A 21633-nucleotide genomic window follows, 5' to 3' on the forward strand; every position below is an offset into this window, starting at 1 on the left:
CTAAGAAAATGGAAATGTTTGTGGGAATTTCTCAGTCTTCTGGTGGGATTCTATGGTATCCTGGGGCAGAAGATCTCCTGTCCTCTGCTTGTTGTACAAGCATATGTTAAGGAAGTGCCAGGAGGAAAGTTAGGAGTGGATCAGTTCCCTCTGCCTTTACACAGCAGCAGGTAAAGGGGGGGGGGGGAATCTTCCCAGGTATGGGAAGCATTGTTTCCAAGCCCCCTTTAACTCTGTAGTAGTGGTTATGTTTACATAGTCAAGCCTAATCCAAAAATATAGGGTTTAGTACTATCAATGGTTTCCGGCATCCATGGGAGGGTCCTGAAACGTAACCCCCATGGGTAAGAGGTGACTATTGAATTACATATTCAATGCATAACAACTCCCAAACATGTTTTTGCAATCCCAGGAAAGTTCCCAATACAAGATATTGATGAGTTGATATATATATGTCCCTGGGACTTATGATTTTACTGTGTTATGCCATACAGACATTATGTGACTGGTGGAGAGTAGGGGAAAGAGAATCAGTCATACATCTGGTCATGCCCCATGAGTAGTGGATGTGGATGATGGAACCATTCTGTCTTTGGCTACAGAGACACAGCCAAACGCTTCCCTGATCTCACATATTCTCTATCAGTCATAGACTAGTCCTTCATGAGGCCTATCACACCAAAACCCCTAGCTTCTGGGGTAGCTCTGTAATGACAAAAACAGAAAAAGACACAAGCAGGTAGAATGTAGTTATACCTTGCACTTAGGTACACCACTAATAGAATGCTGGCTGTAATGATACCTCTCATTGGACCACGGTCTACTGGTAAAAATAGCAGAACTGTTTAAATCTGCTGGTTCCTTATATGAAGGAAAACTGTAAAATCCTTTAGACAGTATTTATTTATCTGAAACCTGGACGTGTGGCTTCTCCATCTCCAAAGAAGTGTTTCCTAGACAGCAAGCTGGGATATGAGTAGACATTGTCTGTTCAGGGTTAGAAAACTCAATGTGACCATGATATTGAAACCCATGGTGATGGGAAATTAAATATCAAACACAGGGCTGAGATAATAGCTCATGAAGCTAGAAGGCCAGTCCAAAGAGAGCAGAATTAGAAAGAAATCAGGGACAGCAGAGGGCAAGGATTCAAGAAAATGATGCAGGAGGGACAAAATGTCCAGAATCTATCAAGAACAAACAGGTAAAACAGGGACAGAGTTAGAGGAAAAAATGGCTGCATTACGGATTCACAGTTTCTAAGTTCAATAAAATGTATTTTTTCACTTATAGTAAACTTTGAAGTTTGGTGGCGACCAAAAATTACACACCAATAAAATACAGACACACTTTGATTTGCTGAATATTGAAGCCCATCTTAACTCACCATCATACTTATTTATAATAAGCGCCATAAGATTTGAGGATTTCAGTTTTTCCCCTTGTCATGTTGCATTAACACAACAATATTAATTCAATTCTCACCAACAATTAAATTAAATGATATTTTGTGAAAGGACTAGGACTTACTGCCCAAATCTGTGTACAGTATGAAGAAGTTAATGGTGTTGAAGCAGAAGAAGTGCTGGTCTTCCACTGGTTTCTCAAACCGGAGCACTCCTGTATCAAAATTTGACATTTTTTGGAAGGCTGATGTTGGTAAATTAGCTATAGATACAAATCCCTCTCCCCAACCATCTTAATAATCAGGTATTTCAATCAGGCTGAAGAGCAATGCAGATTATTATTATTATTATTATTATTAATTTTCAAGACAGAGACAACCTCCAGTATTTACCTGCAGAAAAACCAAGAGCAAAGGAGGGATCCAATTGCTGGGCTATTCCAAAGCTCCATTAACAAGATACATTTCTCTTGGTCCAATGACACATATGTAAACAAGAGAACAAAACTGATGTAAGTTGGTTTCCCGCATAGCTAGAGGGTGGGAAAAAGTTTTCTTCCTCTCTTTTTTCTTCTTACAGAAAAAGTATAGGAGCAGGAATTATTTTGGGAATATGCATTTATGTCAGCAGAATTGCATCTTTGGGAATAAGAACTGGACAGTTCCATAACATACATCTCCTGTAAAGGGCTGCTGTTGCAATATTACATAGGGAAGCCAGCAAAGTGGATGATGGGGACCAATGTGCATTGGGATCAATGTACATCGGGAGTCATGTGCACATCGGCCTGATTCTGCATTGGGATCCTAAATAGAGAGTGCTGATCTGCATTGGGACACACTTGCTGGTGTGCCTTGTTCATCTTTGCAACACACTAACAGAGTTCCTTTCTCCTCTGCAACATAGCTAAGTATACATAAAATTGTATAATATACATTGTGATAAAGGATTCTGGCCATTATTATTACTTGAAACTTCTTTTATTTCATGTTTGTGTCCTTGTCGTGTTCCTACCGGAAGCCGTGTAGAGTAAGGAAAATGAAGGATGTGTATTGATTTCAATCACCAGTATTTTTTCCCCCTTGTATAAATCCAAATCTGGAAAGAGACACTACAGAAGTATTATTATTTTTTCTTTTCTTTTTCGCTTCTTTTTTATAAACGTCTTCAACATGTAAATAACCCACGGGAAGGCCAAGGGCAAAAGAAAAAAAGAGTCAGGAATTAATTACACAATTACCAATAAAACTCTACCCTTTTTGTCTGAAAAGACCAATACACAGCTAACTCCATATACAGCATGCATTAATGTCAGAAGAAGGACCCGGCTGAGAAATAATATGCTAGAATGCTAACAAATAATAATAATAATATTATTATATACATATACATATATATATGTATATTTGTGTGTGTGTATATATACTGTGTATATATATGTATATATATATATATATATATATATATATCTCATAAAAAAGAATAAGCATATCCATCTAACTCAACGGTGAGCATCAACCTTTGTACTTCCAAACAGTATGAAAACAGCGGAAACCTTTCTTGCGTTTAACACCAGAACAACAAATGGAAACTTGATAGTGCTGGTGGAGTCGTTGCTTGTTCATCTTCACATTCTCTTTCTTTTTCTGGACATTTTTCAATTCTCATCTAAAACAGATCACACAAACAACTGGAGATATTGACTGTTCACCTCCTAGTTAAGAATCCCGCTATTCAATTTGTTTTTTTTAATACTTAATAAACTTCTTTCTCTCCCCCCTCCCCATTTTTTGTTTTTTTGTCGTTTTTGTATTTTTTTTATGAACTAACAGTTCTAGGCTCATATCAGAAAATATAATTAATAAAATTAATAATGAATCAGAATCCCTTATTATCCACGATATCCATGTAGTACAATGAATTCATGTCTGAACAATCAGGTGTTGTTGTTGTTGTTGTTGTTCCTTCCCCTTTGCTGTAGCTTGTAGTTGGATTTTGCCAGCGTGGTTGTTGTCTGTAGTTGATGTGTTGTATTTTGTGATTAAAGAGATAACAGTGCAGTCTGTGAAGAGGAGGGGAACTGGAGGAGGAAAGCCATGACGTGTTGTGTGCAACGCAAACGATATTGTAATCCTCCTTGTAGGAGATTTGGGCAGATTCACAGAGAAACAAAGTCAGGAAAGACAGAGGGAGGAAAGGAAGGGAAATGGGAGGGAAGGAAGGAAGGAAGGAAGGAAGGAAGGGCTCAGCTATTTTGCCAAGGTTTAATGGGAAAAAATGGGGAACAATGGACACTCAGCCAAATGAACTGGTAGGTCCCCAACAGCTGTATACTTGTCCATGTGAGGAAAACGGGGAAAATAGAAATAAAACAGCACTCAGTTGTGTTGATACATCAGCAGAACAATATGGACTCTTCTTGTGTGTGTGTTTTTTTTCAAACTCCCTTTCTTTCTCCCCAATATTTCCTCATAATATACTCTCTTTACTATTCTGATTATTTTTAATTATTTTTTTAATATTCTTCTTTACTTTGTCTTCTTTACTTTTTCCTTCTTCTTTTCATCACCATAGTTGACAGGGTCAAAACTGGAGCAGCAGGTGCAAGAGAAGGAAGGGAAGCAGCCAGACGCAGACAGCTCTTCTTGACCCACCACTGTTCCCATCATGCACTGCTCCGGGCCCTGCAGAAAAAAAAGGATGCACCATGTTAGCACTTGAATTTATAAATAATTGACATAATAATAATAATAATAATAATAATAATAATAATAATAATAATAATAATGGCCCTAACCAAGTGTGTGAAAACTATTGCAAGCTCCATGGTTGACTCCAGTCTCAACCATACCCATCCATCCATAGCCCGAGAGCCAAGGCAAAACTGAATTTCATTTCCCTTCTTCACAGTCCCCAAGTAGAACTGCTATAGAACTGCCAGAAAATATTCAATATATACACAACCAATCAATCTGAGTGCCCCACCTTTTAAATAAGTAGGCAGAAATACTGAAGGATGGGGACAGAGTTTGGAGCCATGGACATCCAAAGTGTTTCTGGCTGGAAAACTAACAGCTAAACAAATGCAGAACTATAGACAGAGAAGCTGGAAATCAATTAGCCCACAAAACCATCCTGGTGCTCCTTTTCTTGAAATCAGTGCAAGCATACTGTCCAAGAAGCCTCTGTTCTGTTCAGTGTAACTCAACTGTAGTAGACATATTGCTAATATTCACATGTTGTCATGTGCTACAAGTCTATTTACACCCCTTCACAGCTTGTGATGAATAGGCATTGCTCAGTACAAGGACATCTACAGACATTTAAAGAAGAAGAGTCTATTTGGGAGGTAACAGAGCAAAACATTCCTCCATGGTACTTCTTTGTAGGTCTCATGAGGTCTGGGAAGAGAAGGTATGCAGCAGGTTATGAAATAGCAGATGGGCAATCATCAGCCAGTTTGATATGGGGTGAAGCTATCCATTGCATAGAGAGTTATTGCACTTCAGCTTGTACAACATTTGCAAAAGAAGTTATACTTACGTAAGTACTGGTTTGGCCAATATAAATCAGCAAAGGAGTTCAGCCAATAGCTATGCAAATGTGTAATTCACAGTCATTAAAATTCCATTTAAAGCCTTCACTACACAATTCAGCAAACATGTCCGGATCCTAAGTCTTGCTCAGAAGTGTGGTTTAGTGTGAATACAGTGCAGGGCTTTCTTGTTTAAATGGCCAGATATAGAGCTCCATTGACAAAAAGCATATCTGGCTGCCTCCATTCTGTACTCCTTTGGTAATTCCCTCCCTGTTGGCCTTGTTCTATTCATCACTCAAAAGCATTTTGATGCTATTTTTCAAAGGATGTCACTTTTAGTGACGATCTTCTTTGTTTTGTTTAGGGATGAAAAGTCTTTCTTTTAAAAAACAGAAAATGGCAAGAGAGAGAGAAATTTCTTATTATGGGAAACCCTGATGTTGAGAATCCTGGACAGATGAGAATTTTCACACTTGGGACTTATTCTGCACAAAATTCACATCTTTTGTGCAGAAAACCAGCATTTTCTGCTAAGGAGACCACAATTTCTGCACAGAAAATAATACCTATGAGAAGAAATATTATTTTCTGCACGTAAATTGTTGTATCTTGTATAGAAAAATATGTTGTTTTTATTTAAACACACACACACACAGAGGGTCCTAAACTGAGAATAGTTTTCAAATACTTTCTCACAGCTGGAAGAAGTTGGCTCAAATTACTTGTTGTTTCTTCTGAGAATGAAATTAGAGAAGAAGTAAACCCCTGTTGTTGATCTTTATACAACTTCAGGACTTATACATTTTAAATATTAAACAGATATAAATATTTGCACACTCACTAGAATGCTGTGATTGGCTCCATCTTTGTCTCAGGACATAAGAAGACATGTGCAGAATCATACGAAAAGCCTGTCTAGTCTAGTATTCTGTGTCTCACAATGACTAACCTCAGGCCCCACAAGCATTATTGAAAGCTGGCCTCCAGAGACTAGGACCCAGAGCAATGGATGCAAGCTCCAGGAAAAGAGATTCCACTTCAACATTAGGAGGACCTTCCTGACAGTAAGGGCTATTCGACTGTGGAACATACTCCCTTGGAGTGTAGCAGAGTCTTCTTCCATGGAGGCCATCTGGATGGCCATCTGTCAGGGATGCTTTGATTTGCTTTTCCTGCATGGCAGGGGGTTGGACTGGATGGCCCTTGAGGTCTCTTCCAACTCTATGATTGTATGATTGTATGAGTCTATGATTAAAAATAGGGGAGTGGGCATATTTTCCCTCTGTTAAGTTGGTTGCTGCTATACTGCGGACCAGAAAGCCTGGAAATTTGAAGCCACCTGAATCATGAAAACAAGTTCATCCTAAATATTGGAAGGAACAAAGCAGAGAGTTCCATGGAAGAAGATAATGGAACACTTGCAGCCCGAAGTGCTGTCAACAGCAGTAGTCAACAAAGCAACCAGAATGACTCTGCCTGGCTTCTCTCCAATATTAATTTATTTGAGATCATTTAGGAAACAAGTAATGTTCCAAAGTGACCACCAATCAGGCCCAGTGAGTATCCCAACAAGAAGGCTATTAAGCACCAATTATCCATTGAGAGCGCACAAGAACAAACACATCCAAAATAATATGAGAATGGTTGGCCTTAGATGCCTTGCTGAGTTGTCCACCCAGGTGCCAGGTTTGGACCACTAAGGCATGCCAAGAGTTGCTATTGGCAGTTGTCCTACACTAGTGGAATTCCTTTCCCACAAATTTATGGGAGAGGACCTATCGGTACAACTATAAGGTTGGTTTATTTATAGTCTTAAGGGCTAAATTGAGCAGGTGATGAGAAATGCTTGTATGCTTTGAATTTTGTTTTTAAATTACTGAGCTTACCAACCTATGTTTTCCTTTTTGTTGAACACTATTCCTGCCCATGCTAAAATAGTAGTAGTACTATATGTTCTTATACAGTATCCACTGGGGTTTGGTTCCAGGACCCCCTGTGGATACCAAAATCCATGGATACATAAGTACTATTAAATACAATAGCACTGTAAAAAGGTACATTTTATATAAAATGACAAAATCAAGATTTACTTCTTGGACTATATATATATGGTTGGATCCATGCATAAATAATCCATGGATACGAAGGTCTGACTGTAATTTGAATTTTATATTCAAAAAAATTGAGCTCATCGGCGGACTTTTTTTAAAGTTTCTCCCAAACTAAAACGTATATAAAACTGCACACATACGTGGGAATAGGGTTGCAATGTATAATTCAACGAGCAAGTTAATTTTAAAACAAAAACAGCAAAATGATCTTTTAAAAAAGTATTTCCAAATAATTTCCAGAGAGAACATTTCTTTCTAATTCTCTGCTTTATTTATTTCAGCTTCATTTACATTACTGCTAGATATATTTTAAGGCATGTGGATGGATCTTCTTTCCTCTCATTGGTGTGGTACATACCACTTAAAGCGGTGTACTAGTGCCAATTCTAGGGTTAGGGACCATGCAGCAACTAACCTTAGAACATATGGGCAGCATAACAATGGTGACACCCTGTTTACATAGGTGCTGCCAATGTTACATAAACTCCGCGTGGCATCCGCATGTTGCCATGTTGCCATGTGGCACTTATGTTATGAGTGTGCCAGTGGCGCACTTGTTATGCTGCCCCTGTGTCTTAAAAAGAACCCGCTTTTCCCACATTCTTTTTCCTTGGGAGGGAAGCCACATGGTTTGGCGGCTGCAGCTTCCCTCCAGAGGAAAATAGGATGCCGGCAGGCCACCCTTTTCGGGCGGTCTGTCCCAGGCCATAATCTGACACCATTTCAGATTATCTAGTGACCTGTAAATGCAGTTATGGGAGGCAGGTTTGTCTATCCCTAGCAACATATAAGTAGAATTCAAAGACATAGCCACATCAGTATGGAAAATCAGTATGCAAAGGGATCTTGTAGCACCTTTGAGACTAACTGAAAGAAAGAAGCTGGTAGCATGTGATTTTGTAGACTTGAGTCAGATGTATGGGAAGGTATGCATGCAAATACATTACTTCTTATGTACATTTTTCTATTAAAGAAAGAAGTACACTAAAGCATACCCGCCAACATTTCATGGGTCAAAATTGGATACATGTGGCCAAGCAAAATCAGAGTGTGTGGTCAAAATGGCAAAAGTTATTAATGAGGAAGAACACACAAGCCAGGAGAGGTTTTAACTGTTTGCTTTTGTCAGAGCCTTAAGGGAAGGTCAAGATTCCACTACTTCTATTCTCTTCCCACTGCTGAGTTATATGAGTGCAAACTACTTTTGTACTCTGAACTCAGTTTGCAGCAACTGAGGTAAGCAGAGGATAAATGAGGAAAGTGTGATGAGGAGAGAGAAAAACTGGGACATTTTAAAAGCAACTGAGAAAAGTGGGACGACAGAGGGATGGCCACTGGAATGGACCCTGCCAAATTGGGACAGTTGAAGGGTATGTAAAAGTGATGCTCATTGTTGTAAACGAAATTGTAAAATATGAAATCAGAAAAAAAAAACATGAATGAGGCCATTACAAATGCATAAGTGATAATAAACACTTCAGTTAAAGAGATGTGCATTTTAAAAGTTTTGCAATTTATTGCCATACGCTTTAAAAGCTGCCCCCTGAATGAATGAAGGGATACATCTGGAAAACCTTGTGTGAAGTATGGAGAGACAATGTAATGGTTTGACCCCAGCCATTCCCAAAAGAAACAAAGTATGATTCAATATTGTAGTCACAGAATAATGAAAATGTATATGTGAGGCAGCTTCTGAATAAAGGTAGACTGCAAAAAAAAATATGTTCACATTTCACACTTCATAGATAAGTCAAATAAATAGTGTTAAAAGGAGTTTTGGGAAATGCCAAAGCAAGAGGGGTGGAGGCACACAGCTGATGAAAGCAGAAGCCTTGCAGAGATTTCTACTGTATGTTAAGCTGCAAGACATGAGGACTAGCCACATTACTCTGTAATAAAGCTAGCTGGCTACTTTCAATGAAAGCAGGTTGTGGGAGGTTTTCGGGGAATTTAGCCAAGAGGAGGTAAGGGATTTCACAAGAAAGCTGGCAGGGGATCACTGCTATCAGTGAAGGACCAATCCCTTGAGGTTAGCTTAGCTGCAAGGGAAAGATGCAGAGGGGTAGATGGGGATTGGCATTCATAATTTGGGGGAGCTTTAGTAGGGTTTTACTGACCTTTCCAGGGTGTCTGGACAGCAGTTGTCTCTGCTATAAAATTAAAGAACAAGTTATCAATCAGGAAAAAAAAAGACACAGAGAGAGAGAGACAGAGAAAGCACTCTCTGCATTCTGACTTGCTCTGAGATGCTTCATCCAGTCTTTGTAGCAATTCTTGCACAAACCTCTGCTAGTCTTCTCTAGCAATTGCTTCCAAATAGTGTTTTATAGTTCTCCAGGCACAGACATCTTAAATGGGGTCAATATAATATGGCCAACTGCAGGTCCTACATATGATGAAGGCATCAGTTTCCATCTGATTATAGAAGCTAAGCAAGGTCAGTCCTGGTTCATACTTGGATGAAGACCACCAAGGAACACCAGGTGCTGTAGGCTGTATTGAAATGAGGGCAACAGTAAACCATCTCTGGGTATTCCTTGCCTCAGAAAACTCTGCAGAATTCATGGGGCCACCATAAGTAGACAGATGACATAAAGGCCCATGTATGGGTATGTGCCTTCAAGCCACCTGTCAACTTATGGTAACCCCATGAATTTCATTTGGTTTTCTCCGGGAAGCAATACTCATATGTACTTTTGCCAATTTCTTCCTCTGAAATATAGCCTACAGTATCTGGTATTTATTGGTGGACTCCCATCCAAGTATTAATTGAAGCTGATTCTGCTTAGCTTACAAGATCAGACAGGACTTGATGCTAATAGTGTGTGTAGGAATATACATACAAGTGGCCAATTATTTATAACTGGCTTTGATGTGATAAACATATGTATTTTTAAAAAAATATTGCATTACTGTTTTAGCTAATTTAATTTATAAGCTGCTTTAGGTGCCATATAGGGGAAAAGGTCAGATATCAATTAATGAATAAGAAAGAAAGAAAGAAAGAAAGAAAGAAAGAAAGAAAGAAAGAAGGCAAGAGAGATGGATGGATGGATGGATGGATGGATGGATGGATGGATGGATGTTGTTTATGAACTTGGCCTATAATAAAACTACTACCACCATCAACAACAACTTTTTAATTTATGTTTAACTTAACATTCATCTGAATCTGTGGTCTTAGTGGTAGTGTAATGGCTGGTGCAGAGATTAGCAAGTCATAACTAATCTTTTAGTAGAAAGATGCTTTTATCAATATGCTGCAAACAACGACCATTTCACATATCATAGAGCTAGGATCAAAGTTCAGTCACAAGCTGCCTAACACATATACCAACTGCATATGTATTTGTTCTGTGTAAAAATCTCGGGTCAGATCTAGATTAAGTTATGTCAGAACGCAGATCTTCTCAAAGTCAGCGGAACAGGTTAGCTGTGATTTGTGTGCCATGTATTTTAACAACAATAACAACAAAAAACAGCTTTCTTGGCTTCTTCCAACCCATGCCACTTTCTGCATAAATATTCAACTTATTATAGACAGGCCATTCCATGTGTACATTGCTGGATAGCTGAGGGACTGTGGACACAAGCTGTTCCAAACTTGGCACCCTCCGGATTTTTTGCACCATGCCAAGTTGGGGAATGGTGGCACATCAGGCAGGGGAAGGGACTTCCTTGTCCCGTCCTTTTCCTGTCTTTTCTGCATAATCGCGGGAAGGACTTTCAGATGACATCAATCTGATCCTGCCATTGTGCCAGCAGTGAAGTGGAATTGCCCCATCCTTATCCTTCATTTTGCATTAACAGAAGAACCCATTAATGCAATTCCACTTCACTGACAGGTTTATGACAGGACCAGTGCAATATGTGAGAATGTATTTCACATGATCGTTGTCATGGTCAGGATAAGGAAGGGCTTTGCTCTTATTCCCCGTCTGATAATCTCCTCAGTCTTGCAGCCACTCTTATGGACAGTTTCTTAACTGAAATATTGGGCCTGAACAGACAGGCCAAAATAAAGCAGCTTTGGGTCACTTTGGAGGTATGCTGTTTAAATGCTGCATGCATTCTAAGAGGCCAGAAGCCATGCCAAAGCCACGCTCCAGTTCTAAGGACTGAAGTGCATCTTTGGCGCAGTTTCTGGCCTCTTAAGATGCTGTGTCATTTAAACAGAATACCTCCAAAGTGACCCAAAGCAGCTTTATTTTGGCCTGTCTGTTCAGGCCATTTGTCCCCAAAGAGAAGTACCTTCTTAAAATCCAGCCAACAGGTTATTGCCGTCTATTTTATTTTTCTTATTTTAATTGTCCAACCATTTCATGAACACAAACTTTAGTTTTATCAGCTGTGGAAATTTGTACAATTTGCTTCTTTCTTGCCTTCATCTGAATAATTTCTACTCTTGTACTGGACCCCATTTCAGTCCTTTCCATGCATCATTGCACTTATTGGGTGAAATTTTATCTGTTGCTGCATTTTAAATATGCCCTGACTGCTTAGTATTTATTTTGTCCTACCATGGGGATTTGACATAAACAAATTGAATGTAGCTGAAATAAATGGATGTATACAACTAGTGAGAGAAGGGGTTGAATTTACTCTCCCTGCTCTCCTCACATAAATTTGACATTTCCACTCATAAATCTAATGAATTCTGTTCATTTGAGGAGTCACAGGTTGTGTGTCAGCTTTACTTTCTCTCACATTCAGTGTTTCAAAAACTTTAATTCTTTCCATCTCAAATAGCTTATTTTCAAAATACAGTCCTTTCTTTCCCTTACGTGGGGGATCCGTTCCACCTCCCACCCCCTGTGTAAGGGGAAAATCATGTATGCTCGCACTCCATTGAAAATAATGGGGTGCGTGCATGTGGCACAGTATGGCGCGCATGCCATGGGGATGTGCGCCATTCACAACATTGTACCACAGCTTCTGCCTATGCTGAAAGTCACAGAAGAGAAGCCCATGTATGGTGTGGGCTCACTGTATTAGTAAATTATGCAAAAACAAATGGAAATAAAAACATGAGAAATATCTTTGGGTGAGGGGAAGAGGTGGTACTAAGGTCAGCACAAATGTGGTTGAATGTACAAAGACTGAAAGCCAGACTGTGATGATTTAAGTACAGTCCAATCTCTCTATCTGCAGGGTTGGTAACTGTGGTTTCACTTACTTATGTCCAAAAAAGGTCTCTCGAGACATCTTGAGATCCACCAGAAGTTGATCAAAGTGTCATGCTGGAGGACCTCCAGGTTCAAATAGAGGTGGCCTCTTTGGGCATCTGGAGGTCCTCCAGTGGAAGTCTATGGTCAACCTCTGGAAGAAATATAATGTTTACCATTATCCATGCTTTTTTCTATACACTGTATAGCTAGAAATATATCCTCTTCAAATATGGGGGTCAAACTGCTCTTGTGTCTTCCATATGTATACATATAGTTGCAAATATTGGGGAGATCTGATTTTAAAAGAATTTAAATAGAACATTCCCCCATCCCTATCACATAGACATCTAGTTTTAGAAGCATTTTCAACACACTTCTTACATATGCTGAAGATACAGCCTCTTTGAAGGTGGCAGCCTTTGTGGAATATCCTCCTTCACAGGCTTATCTGGCTTCCATTTGATGGTCTTTTTTATGCTGGGAGAGAACCATTTTATTTTTACAAAGCTTTTAAACTTAATATTTCCTTACAAAATTGGCTACATTTATTCACTGATGTTGATGAGATTGGGATGTGTAGTAGTAGTAGTTGTTGATGGTAGTAGTATTGTCTTCTTCTATGTTTTATATTTACTCTGTGTTGTCAAAGTTGGTGCTGAATATTTCCCTTCATATTTGAATGACAAAGAGGTTGGACTAGTAGCAATTACTATACTAAAAGTTGTCCATTCCAAGTAAAACACACAAACCCTTCCAAATCTGTACAAAAAATGGTTTGCCAATCAGTCCCAAACTTGGACAAAAGTGTTCAGCAAGTCCCTTTAAGTATAAATATTGTTTGATCAGAATCGGTTGATAAGTGTGCATTGTATAGGCAACAGAAGGAATTAAGTAGGGAGGGAGAGTAAGGAAAGGAACAGAAAGTGTTTATGAAATACTCAAAATGTTGGTCAGATTGTTTCCAAAAACTTACTTTGATCTTTTTTTGGTCCTATTATATAAACAAAGTTTTTGTAGCTGTGATCAAGGAAATGGATTTGTAAGGCACAACAGATTAAAAAATCCCACAACCAACCCAAAACACACACACACAACCCTTTTAAATTATGGTATCAATTGTATATAATTACTTAATGTTATTATTCTGTGAACAATCAATCAATTTATTGATTAGCCCGTAAGCCATCTCAAAATAACACAAAAGTGGGCAAAACACACCATAAAATTCTATAGACGTTCTATAAAAATTAGAAAAAGCTAAACTATAATAAATCTAAAATATGAATAAAATATTGTATAGATACCATATTATTATTATTAATATTATTATTATTAACTACTGAGATAACATTCTATTGGGAAGCTTTTAAATTATATGTTATAAGCAAACAAATAAACATCTTAGAAAGGAGCTCTCCGAAATGGCACACAAAGTAATTCACGATCTTCTGCAGAAACAGTGACATTTTCAAAATTACAGTACAGCATGCATGTGTGTGTGTGTATGAGAGAGAGAGAGATTTTGGGTACATGAAATTTAAAACAGCACAAGTAAACAGCCATTCCTATTCCATTCTAAATTACTCAATGTGACTTCAGCTAGCAGCAGGGACTTTGCAAAACAATAGAAATGTGCTCTTTGGCGTTTCTTTGATTGCTGGTACATATAGTATGTTTACAGTGTAAGTAGTAGAAAAATAGTCCTGAAGATGTACATGTGTACGTATGTTTGTATGTGTGTGTGTGAGAGAGGAAGAACTGAAAGAAAAAGAGAGGAAGAGAAGGAGAAGAGGAAGAGAAGGCGGAGAAAGATTTGGGGCTAAATACAATTGTAAGTCTCAACTAAAGTAGACCCAGTGAATCAATGGCACTTGTTAATTCAACACTTATGGAAACTTTATTGATTGGAAGGCTATGCTCTGGTGGAGATTAACAACAGGATTTGGCAGCGTGTGTATGAAAGCACATGTATGTCTCTTTCAGATTCAAAGCTCTCCCCCCAGAACTCCCCATAAGCCTTGAGGGGGGAAACACTTGCCTTTGATAACTACTAATTGTCCTTCTGTGATGTTAAGAGTTTACCACACTTCTGTGTTTGCTAATAAATTGGCTTGATGATCATTGTGAAGCTTGCAGACAGTAATCAGGAAACAATTTTTCTTGAGTGCTGATGCCTTCATTAAAATGGTTTTAATGTGGGGAAGATGAAAGACGAGAGATCTCCATAGGGAATAAGAGAGGCAGATCAACAGCCGGTGAGGCTGCTCTGGATGTTCAGAAGGAGGAGATACAGGAGCCCAGAGTCAAACTTCTGCTGGGATTCTTCATCACTTGCATGCAACATTTGTGTATACTAATGACTTCACATATTCTCTGTCGTGTTATTGCGCCTTTTATTTATTGTATTTGCTGCATTGCCCCAAGCAGAGCTGAGTTGGGCCTAGTAAACTGCAGTATATCTGCAAATCTTTCTTACTCTTAATGCTTTAATGATAGCATATAGCAAAATGGCTCTTCTTTAGTCACTATACGGAAATGATGAATAGTCTGGTGGAGTGGGGTGGGGGAGACAAGAGTAGATTTATGTATAAAATATGTGTCAGTCCAGTTCTGATAGTGAAATCTCAGCTCAGAGGCAGCCTGTTCTTACTTGTATTAGATGTAGGTTGGCTGTAAGCCTCTGCTTTGCACCTGACTCTGACCAGAGAAATCTTTACGTTTCAACCCACCTCTACCCAGTCATCACCCCCAAAAGCAGAAAAGCTTGCAGTCTCCCCACCCCTGCTGTACATACTGGAAGACTACAATTTATTGCAGTTGAACAGGATCTGGATAGAAACATTCAGGATCAGAAAACCATCAATGCCAAAAGACTGTTTGACTTTAAAGAAAACTGGTTATACTACACAGGTTATATTAAACAGGTTATATTACACCTAACACTTTGGTATTTTTCAGAAGTACACAAACACAGCAGATAGTACAAAGCAACAACATCTTTTGTTGGGACCATGGACAACTGAAGAAAGATGCTTATGCTGATAATTTCTGTGACACATTTTCAGTGTGCTTTCATGCGCCACAGCCTCCTACCAATAGACAGAGAATGCAGAAAATGTATTTCTATATAGTGCTAACATTTACTGGTCTTCACAGTTCAGTATATATGTGCCTTAAAGCAAAGTATAGGGAGCTAGGAACATGCAAAACCAAAAAACATCAATGCTGTTCCACTGGAGAGAATCTGTACCTGCTATAGAAATGTGGTTATTTAAGGTTATTCATTAAAAACAACAAAAATGTACAAGTATCTTGGCTTTAGTGGTAGCAGAAATATTTATATATCTATGAAAAAAATATCACAACTATATATGACATCTTAGCTCGACATGCTTGTTAAGATCAACGAAAGAAGTCATACTAAAAGAACTTAGATTTTTGGCAAGGAAGAACCATGTGTGAGACTAATGCCATAGGATGAATACACATAGTTTGGCATCTTGTTAGTGGCATACACATTTCTACGTTTCCCTTATGCTGTCCATGCCCTTTTTTGAGCACTGCAGAGGTTGGCATTTCCTTCCTCTTTTCGCAGTGTTTAAACCCCAAAATATACCGCAGAAATAATCCAGTTTGATACCGCTCTAACTGCCCTGGCTCAGTGCTATGGAGTTCTGGGGAATTGCAGTTTTGTGAGACATTTAGACTTCTCTGTCAGACAGCTCTGGTGCCACAATAAGCCACAATTCCTAGGATTCTCCAGCACTGAGCCAGGACAGTTAAAGCTGTCTCAAACTGGAATATTTCCGCAGTGTGTTTTGGACCCACCTAGCTGTAATGTACAGCCTCTAAGGCTCCCTGCTCCCACAACTATTCCATGCCTTCTGAAGAGTGGCTAGGATTGGATAATGTCTAACTATGTTCCTGTAGTTAGATGCAAAATAATTACAACAGCGCTGAAAACTCTGGAGAACTTCAAAGTTTTTGTGCAAATATTTATTTGCTCAGAAATCAATGTTTTTGCACAACACCCTCCCCCCCCTTTTTTTTTACCACGAACAAGTTCTGCATAACCAATTTTTGCACAAATAAATCATCGGGGGGGGGGAGGGGGCTTAAAAATGCAAGAATAAAATAAGTGCAGATCAACATGCCAGATTCTTCCTGCTTCTAGTGACTGATGAAACCAAGTACATGTGCACATGCATTTAATCATACTAACACATTAAATCACACTGAGGAAAAGAACCTTGAGGAGATATATTAAAGAATGTTTAAACAGTCTCCTATTGCACCCGACATTGCTGATCTGCATCACTAAATGAAAAGAGACAAATTTTAAAAGGTGGCAAACTGCACTTCAATAGCTGTTTAGACAAAATCCACTTTAAAAAAAAAACACACATAACCATTCTGATACTTCTCAGAATTTAGTGAGTGTTGTGGTTGCTTGTAATCACAATAAAAAGTTTAAGAAATAAATAATAAAGAGAGGTTTAAAGATGCCTAGGAGGCTCAACAGGAGGTTTTGGAGCAGCCTGCAGCCATCCCTTTCCTCCGCAGACCACCCCACTATATGCCTTGGCCCTGATCTGGCCTTTCCATGGCGCAAAAAGAAGATGCAAAAAGCAGCTCCTTTTTGCACCATGGAAAGTGCACCCTAGCCAAAGAGGTGCCTTTTTGTCGCTTCTTTGGCACAGTGCACGTAAACGCTGCACCAAAGGCACAGTGTGATGCCGCCTGCCATCTGGTAAAATGGATGGCATGGGGTGGAGTTGGGGTGTCTGGTGTACGTATGCCACACCGCCACACCACCACCAAGCCAGCGTATATAACACTGGTCTAATGAGCTCCTATGATACTGAAATTTAAAATATAAATGTCCCCCCAATAAAATTTAAATGGCTTATTCCAGTAAAGAACTGCACATTTCCCTATCCCATGCCCAACAGCCATTAAGAAATTATCAGAAAACATGTTGGCTATTATAGACCACTTCTTTAGTCTACTATACTGGAATGCAGACAGGACTGAGAGCATGATAATGATCCTTCCTTCCTGCCTTCTATCCAAGCTGTGTACTAACCTCCTATTTAGAGCACTCATACCAGAAGGTTTCCTCTCCTTAATATATAGTACATATATATCATGCTATATATAGATCTCTATTTATCCCTCTGTTTTGTAATTCCACATCATTTCTCACTTACGTAAGCCCTAGTCATGCATTCCTCCAGAAAAGGTTAAAAGCAACATGTTAAGAGGAGAGTACATTAACTCACTTCCTCCAGCTTCACTCTCTCTCTCTATAGCAAGTTCTACTCTGAAGAAATACAGCATTTTCTATGTGATTTTTCCATTCATGAATGGAAAGAGTGGAGAAGCCATATTCCTTCCTCATGTGCTACGCATAACTCTTTGGACTGAAAGTCTGAATAGGGCTTTTCTCTACATTACAGTGTTTAGATAATTGATCCAGCTTCCACTTTGGCTCCTCCACTACATCAGTGAATTCCAAAGACTATTGTTTATTGATGCTCCAAAACCTACCTCGCTTCCCATCTCCCCACCCTCCAAAGGTCTGCCCACCAACCCTTTAGCACAGAAAAAGGCTTCATAACTTCTAGCACTGGTAGATAAGCTAGTGGTACTTACATGGCAGAATGTAGGGAGGCATGAGGAGGAGACACACGGGGAAGCCATGCAGGAGGAAAAACAGAAAGAAAGAAAGAAAAAAGGGGGAAAAAAAGAAAGAACAGATGAGTTAATAAATCAGTTCTTTTGTTTGTTTGTTTAATTTAAATGAGGCAGCTGCATTTCAGTGTTGATTCTGCAAAGGGAAAGGGAATGCAGATTGACAGGGAGACAAACCACATACATTTCCTGCAATCAGTGATGAAATCGGATGGAGGTCTGTAGAACAAGGCTATGTTAAGGTCCATTCCTACAATCAGGTTTCTTCAATGAAGATGGAAGGTATAAGGTTGGAGAGCAGACTGTGATTGCAAGAACTCTTCCTCACCTGCATTCCATTAACTTTCTTTTTTAAAAAAAATAATGAATCTGTTTAAACACCTGGCCTTGGCGCATGCTTCTTTCCAAAAACCATTCATCTCCATTTGCCACATGATGCAACTTGGGGCCACTTCCTGCCAGTTCCACATCTCCTTCTACCAACATTAATCCTTTCTTCGCTATGCCACCAATTACTCTGGATCCTTTTTATGTGTTCTGTAATGATCCCAAACGGAATTTGGTTTTGCCTCCAGAATAGCTATGAAGCCGGGACTCTGGTCATTTGAGCTGCCTAGGTGGTGCAAGGATGGCAATAACAGCATTTGCAACATGCTTTTAGTAGCAAAGAGCTACAAAAAGATTACTTCCATGCAGAAGAGAAGCAGCTCTTTTTCTGATTGGCATGATGCCACTTTTGAGCATTGATCAAGACTGTCAACCTCAAGCCAGTATAGCTTGGGAAAGCCACCTGTTTGGATAACTAGCTGGCTCTGGGATTTGGGGAGCTGTGATGCAGAGAAATAGCTTTCTTAAGTTTTGACCTTGAGCTTGGAATGAGATCAAATGTTCTATTAAGGTAAAGAGGAACAAAAAGAAGAAGAGACTGGACATTTCTGACTGTTCCAGCCCTTCTAATTCTATGTAGGCACATCTACTCTGCAAATACGTTGTTTTAGAACTGTTTTCATGACAGCTCCTGCCATGAACACTTGGAGTTGTAGATTTATGGAAAGAGGACAACTGTGTCCTTTACTGATTTCTAGCATTGTTCTCTTAATCAGATTTACTATTTCAGTATTACTTATTGCCACGTGTATAAGACAGGTTTTCTATGTGAAATGGTCTCTGGGTATATACCAGCGCTGAGTGAAAATGGCCTCCTGAAAGTCATTACTCTACTAAAGTGTGCCAAACTTTCACCCACAGGGTGGAGGATTATACAGTGTATTACTGAGAGGAAGGTCCAACTCTCTAATGGTTGTCTATCCTTTATCCTACCTTTGGGCAGCAAAACTGGGCAGCCCATTTTTTCAAATGTTTTCTAAGAATTGACCTTATTCCAACTGTTCAGAAAGAACTGAAGAGATAAAAAGATAGAATCTCCAGAGAATTTCATCATAGTTTATTCAAGGGAATCTTGGGAACTGTGGTTTTGTGTGTGTTTCTTGTGTGTATATCTACATAAATATAGTAATTTACAGGATTTGAGGTTCTGATGGTAGGAAAGAGCCTTGATGGTAAAAAGTTCATATAGGTGGTTTACAAATATTTTTAGATATTTGGAAGCAATGCTATACCTAATGCCCTGAATCCTTTTGCTAACCCCAACTAGCGTAAACCCACTGAATAAATGGGGTTTACCTATGTGTTAACTCACCATTCAAGAGTAGGACTCGGTCAGCCTACTCTAGTTGAGACTAACACAATTGAGGTCAATGTCTGGAACAATGAGGAGATTTGGAACTGGATACTACAGCTCTGAACCAGTGGGTTGGCATATCAGACATGACACAATGGAGACGAGGAGAATAATCAGAACCTGAACTCTCTTTGGTTGCTCAGCAGGAAGTGGTACCATCCTCCATGCAAACTGGACAGGGAAACAGGCAATGTATAACAACAAGTGGAGGTGGAGACGGGGAGGTTGCAGTTAAGGGAGGCAGAGAAGATGTGACATACAGCAAGAACAATACTGACCTTGGAACAAGGTTGAGCTTGTGGGCTCACTTATTTCTAAACCAGGTGAGGAAACAATGGAAGAGAAAAAAAATGAAGATAAAATAAAACTAAATATACTGTTTCATAATTGCTACTCCATGAACACAATGTGCGGTGTGGCTGTGTGGTGCTGAAGTGAGCAGGCAAGTCGGAAAACAGCAGACACTCTCCAAACATGAGCAAAAGGAAGCGTGAATGGAAGATGAGAAGGATGATTCCATGACACCAGCCTTGCAAAAGAGCCCTTCTTATCGGAGGGTTGCATCTTGAAGTGAAATGCCATATAACTCAACTCCTTGCCTTGTACATCAAAGCTTTGATTTCTGATATTATTATCACATAATGTTGGCTATTAAGGTGGTCACCACAGAAGGTGGTCTAATTCCATGGGGTAAGGAATCTCCAAGGAAAGTATAACTAAGGGGCAAACTAGATTTTTTTAAAAATACCAGAAAAAGATAGGCAGGAAAGGAAATGCTCAGTTCTTTCCCATTCTTCTGCTTTCCTCCTCCAGAGGCTTCTCCCAGCCATTTCCTTGCCCTGTATTTATGGCAGCAGAGAAAATATGCTAGAAAACAGGGAGTGTTCCACAGATATAAAATATTATTGTTGGATGTATCATCATATTAAATTTAACATCTGCCTGCCTACCTACCTGTCTGTCTGTTTCTGGGACTGTCAGCAATTACTCTGCTGCTAATTGCAAAATTCAGAAGCTAGAATTTCACCACCCAATTTTCTTTATTTCATGGTTCATATCTCACAACATCTATAATATTTTATATAATTATTCGCCTGTTCCAATTAACACCCCGATCCAATTAACAACATAAACATACAAAACTATGAAGTCACAGGGGAGACCTATCAATGGCAAATAAGTCATTCAAAGAGAGGTGATCTTCTCATCCCATTCCACTTCTGGAAAATCTATTCCAGATTTATTCCACTGCAATGTTATACCTTTCCCTTAGAAACAGATGAACTCCTAGGGTCAAACCTCCCATATTCAGGAAACAAACCAACTCCTCTCCTTCAGGAGATGAGATAGTGGCAGAGCTATCGGAGAAGTAATCACTCATATTTAACCACAAAAGCCTTCATAACCTGGAAAACCACTTTGCTTCAGCCTTTCCATTCAAGGAAGCTGCATTGCTCACCTGCTTCTGAAGACTCCAGCTTACTAATTCCAGCAGAACCATAGCCTCCCCCGGCACCATTTGACACAATGAAATGCTTAAGCAGAACAGGCCCAAATAAGCCGAAGAGACATCCATTGCTGGAGGCAAGTTAAACTGGAGCTCTTTTAAAGGTTTTGCTGAAGCCCGATTCAGGACAGAAATGAGAGGTGCCAGTGAAAAAACACAATGTGTACAAATGCATTTGTTACAAAATTAGAAGAAACTGAAGTGTCAGTGTAATTACAGCTCTTATTGAAGCTATCTGGTGCTTAGGTTTGCCTTTGCACTAGAGTTTTGGGTTTGTTGTTTGACCTCCATATTTGGTAATGCAATTTAAGGCTTCGCAGGAAAACATTAAGGCTGTCGCTGACAGCCTTCTGAGAGTTTATTATAATTATGCCTGTGTCATTTTGTGTGTAACTGCTGATGAAGACCATTTTGGTTGGAAACATGTTCAGTGCACAGATTTTAATTTAGTATATTATGTTGTGTATG

At 39.2% G+C, this 21633-nt stretch overlaps 1 protein-coding gene across 8 annotated transcripts in view; it reads right to left on the reverse strand.

Moving 5' to 3' along the window:
- Positions 1–1221: 1221 nt before the first annotated feature.
- Positions 1222–21633, reverse strand: part of NTM (neurotrimin) — a 950706-nt gene continuing 930294 nt past the window's right edge. Inside the window, exons 8-10 of one of the 8 annotated variants that reach the window (XM_089537558.1) lie at positions 19937–19972; positions 9173–9202; positions 1222–4090 (exon numbers count right to left, since the gene is read on the reverse strand). In XM_089537558.1, the coding sequence (XP_089393684.1) occupies positions 3990–4090; positions 9173–9202; positions 19937–19972 (167 nt within the window). In that variant the 3' untranslated portion in view covers positions 1222–3989. Of the gene's footprint in view, positions 4091–9172; positions 9206–19936; positions 19973–21633 lie in introns of all 8 variants that reach the window. The other 7 variants (XM_089537557.1, XM_089537560.1, XM_089537562.1 and 4 more) reach the window with 7 other exon arrangements.

Source organism: Sceloporus occidentalis, unplaced genomic scaffold, assembly GCF_023333645.1.
Source record: "Sceloporus occidentalis isolate IW3139 unplaced genomic scaffold, rSceOcc1.0.p SCAF_9, whole genome shotgun sequence".
Classification (NCBI taxonomy): domain Eukaryota; kingdom Metazoa; phylum Chordata; class Lepidosauria; order Squamata; family Phrynosomatidae; genus Sceloporus; species Sceloporus occidentalis.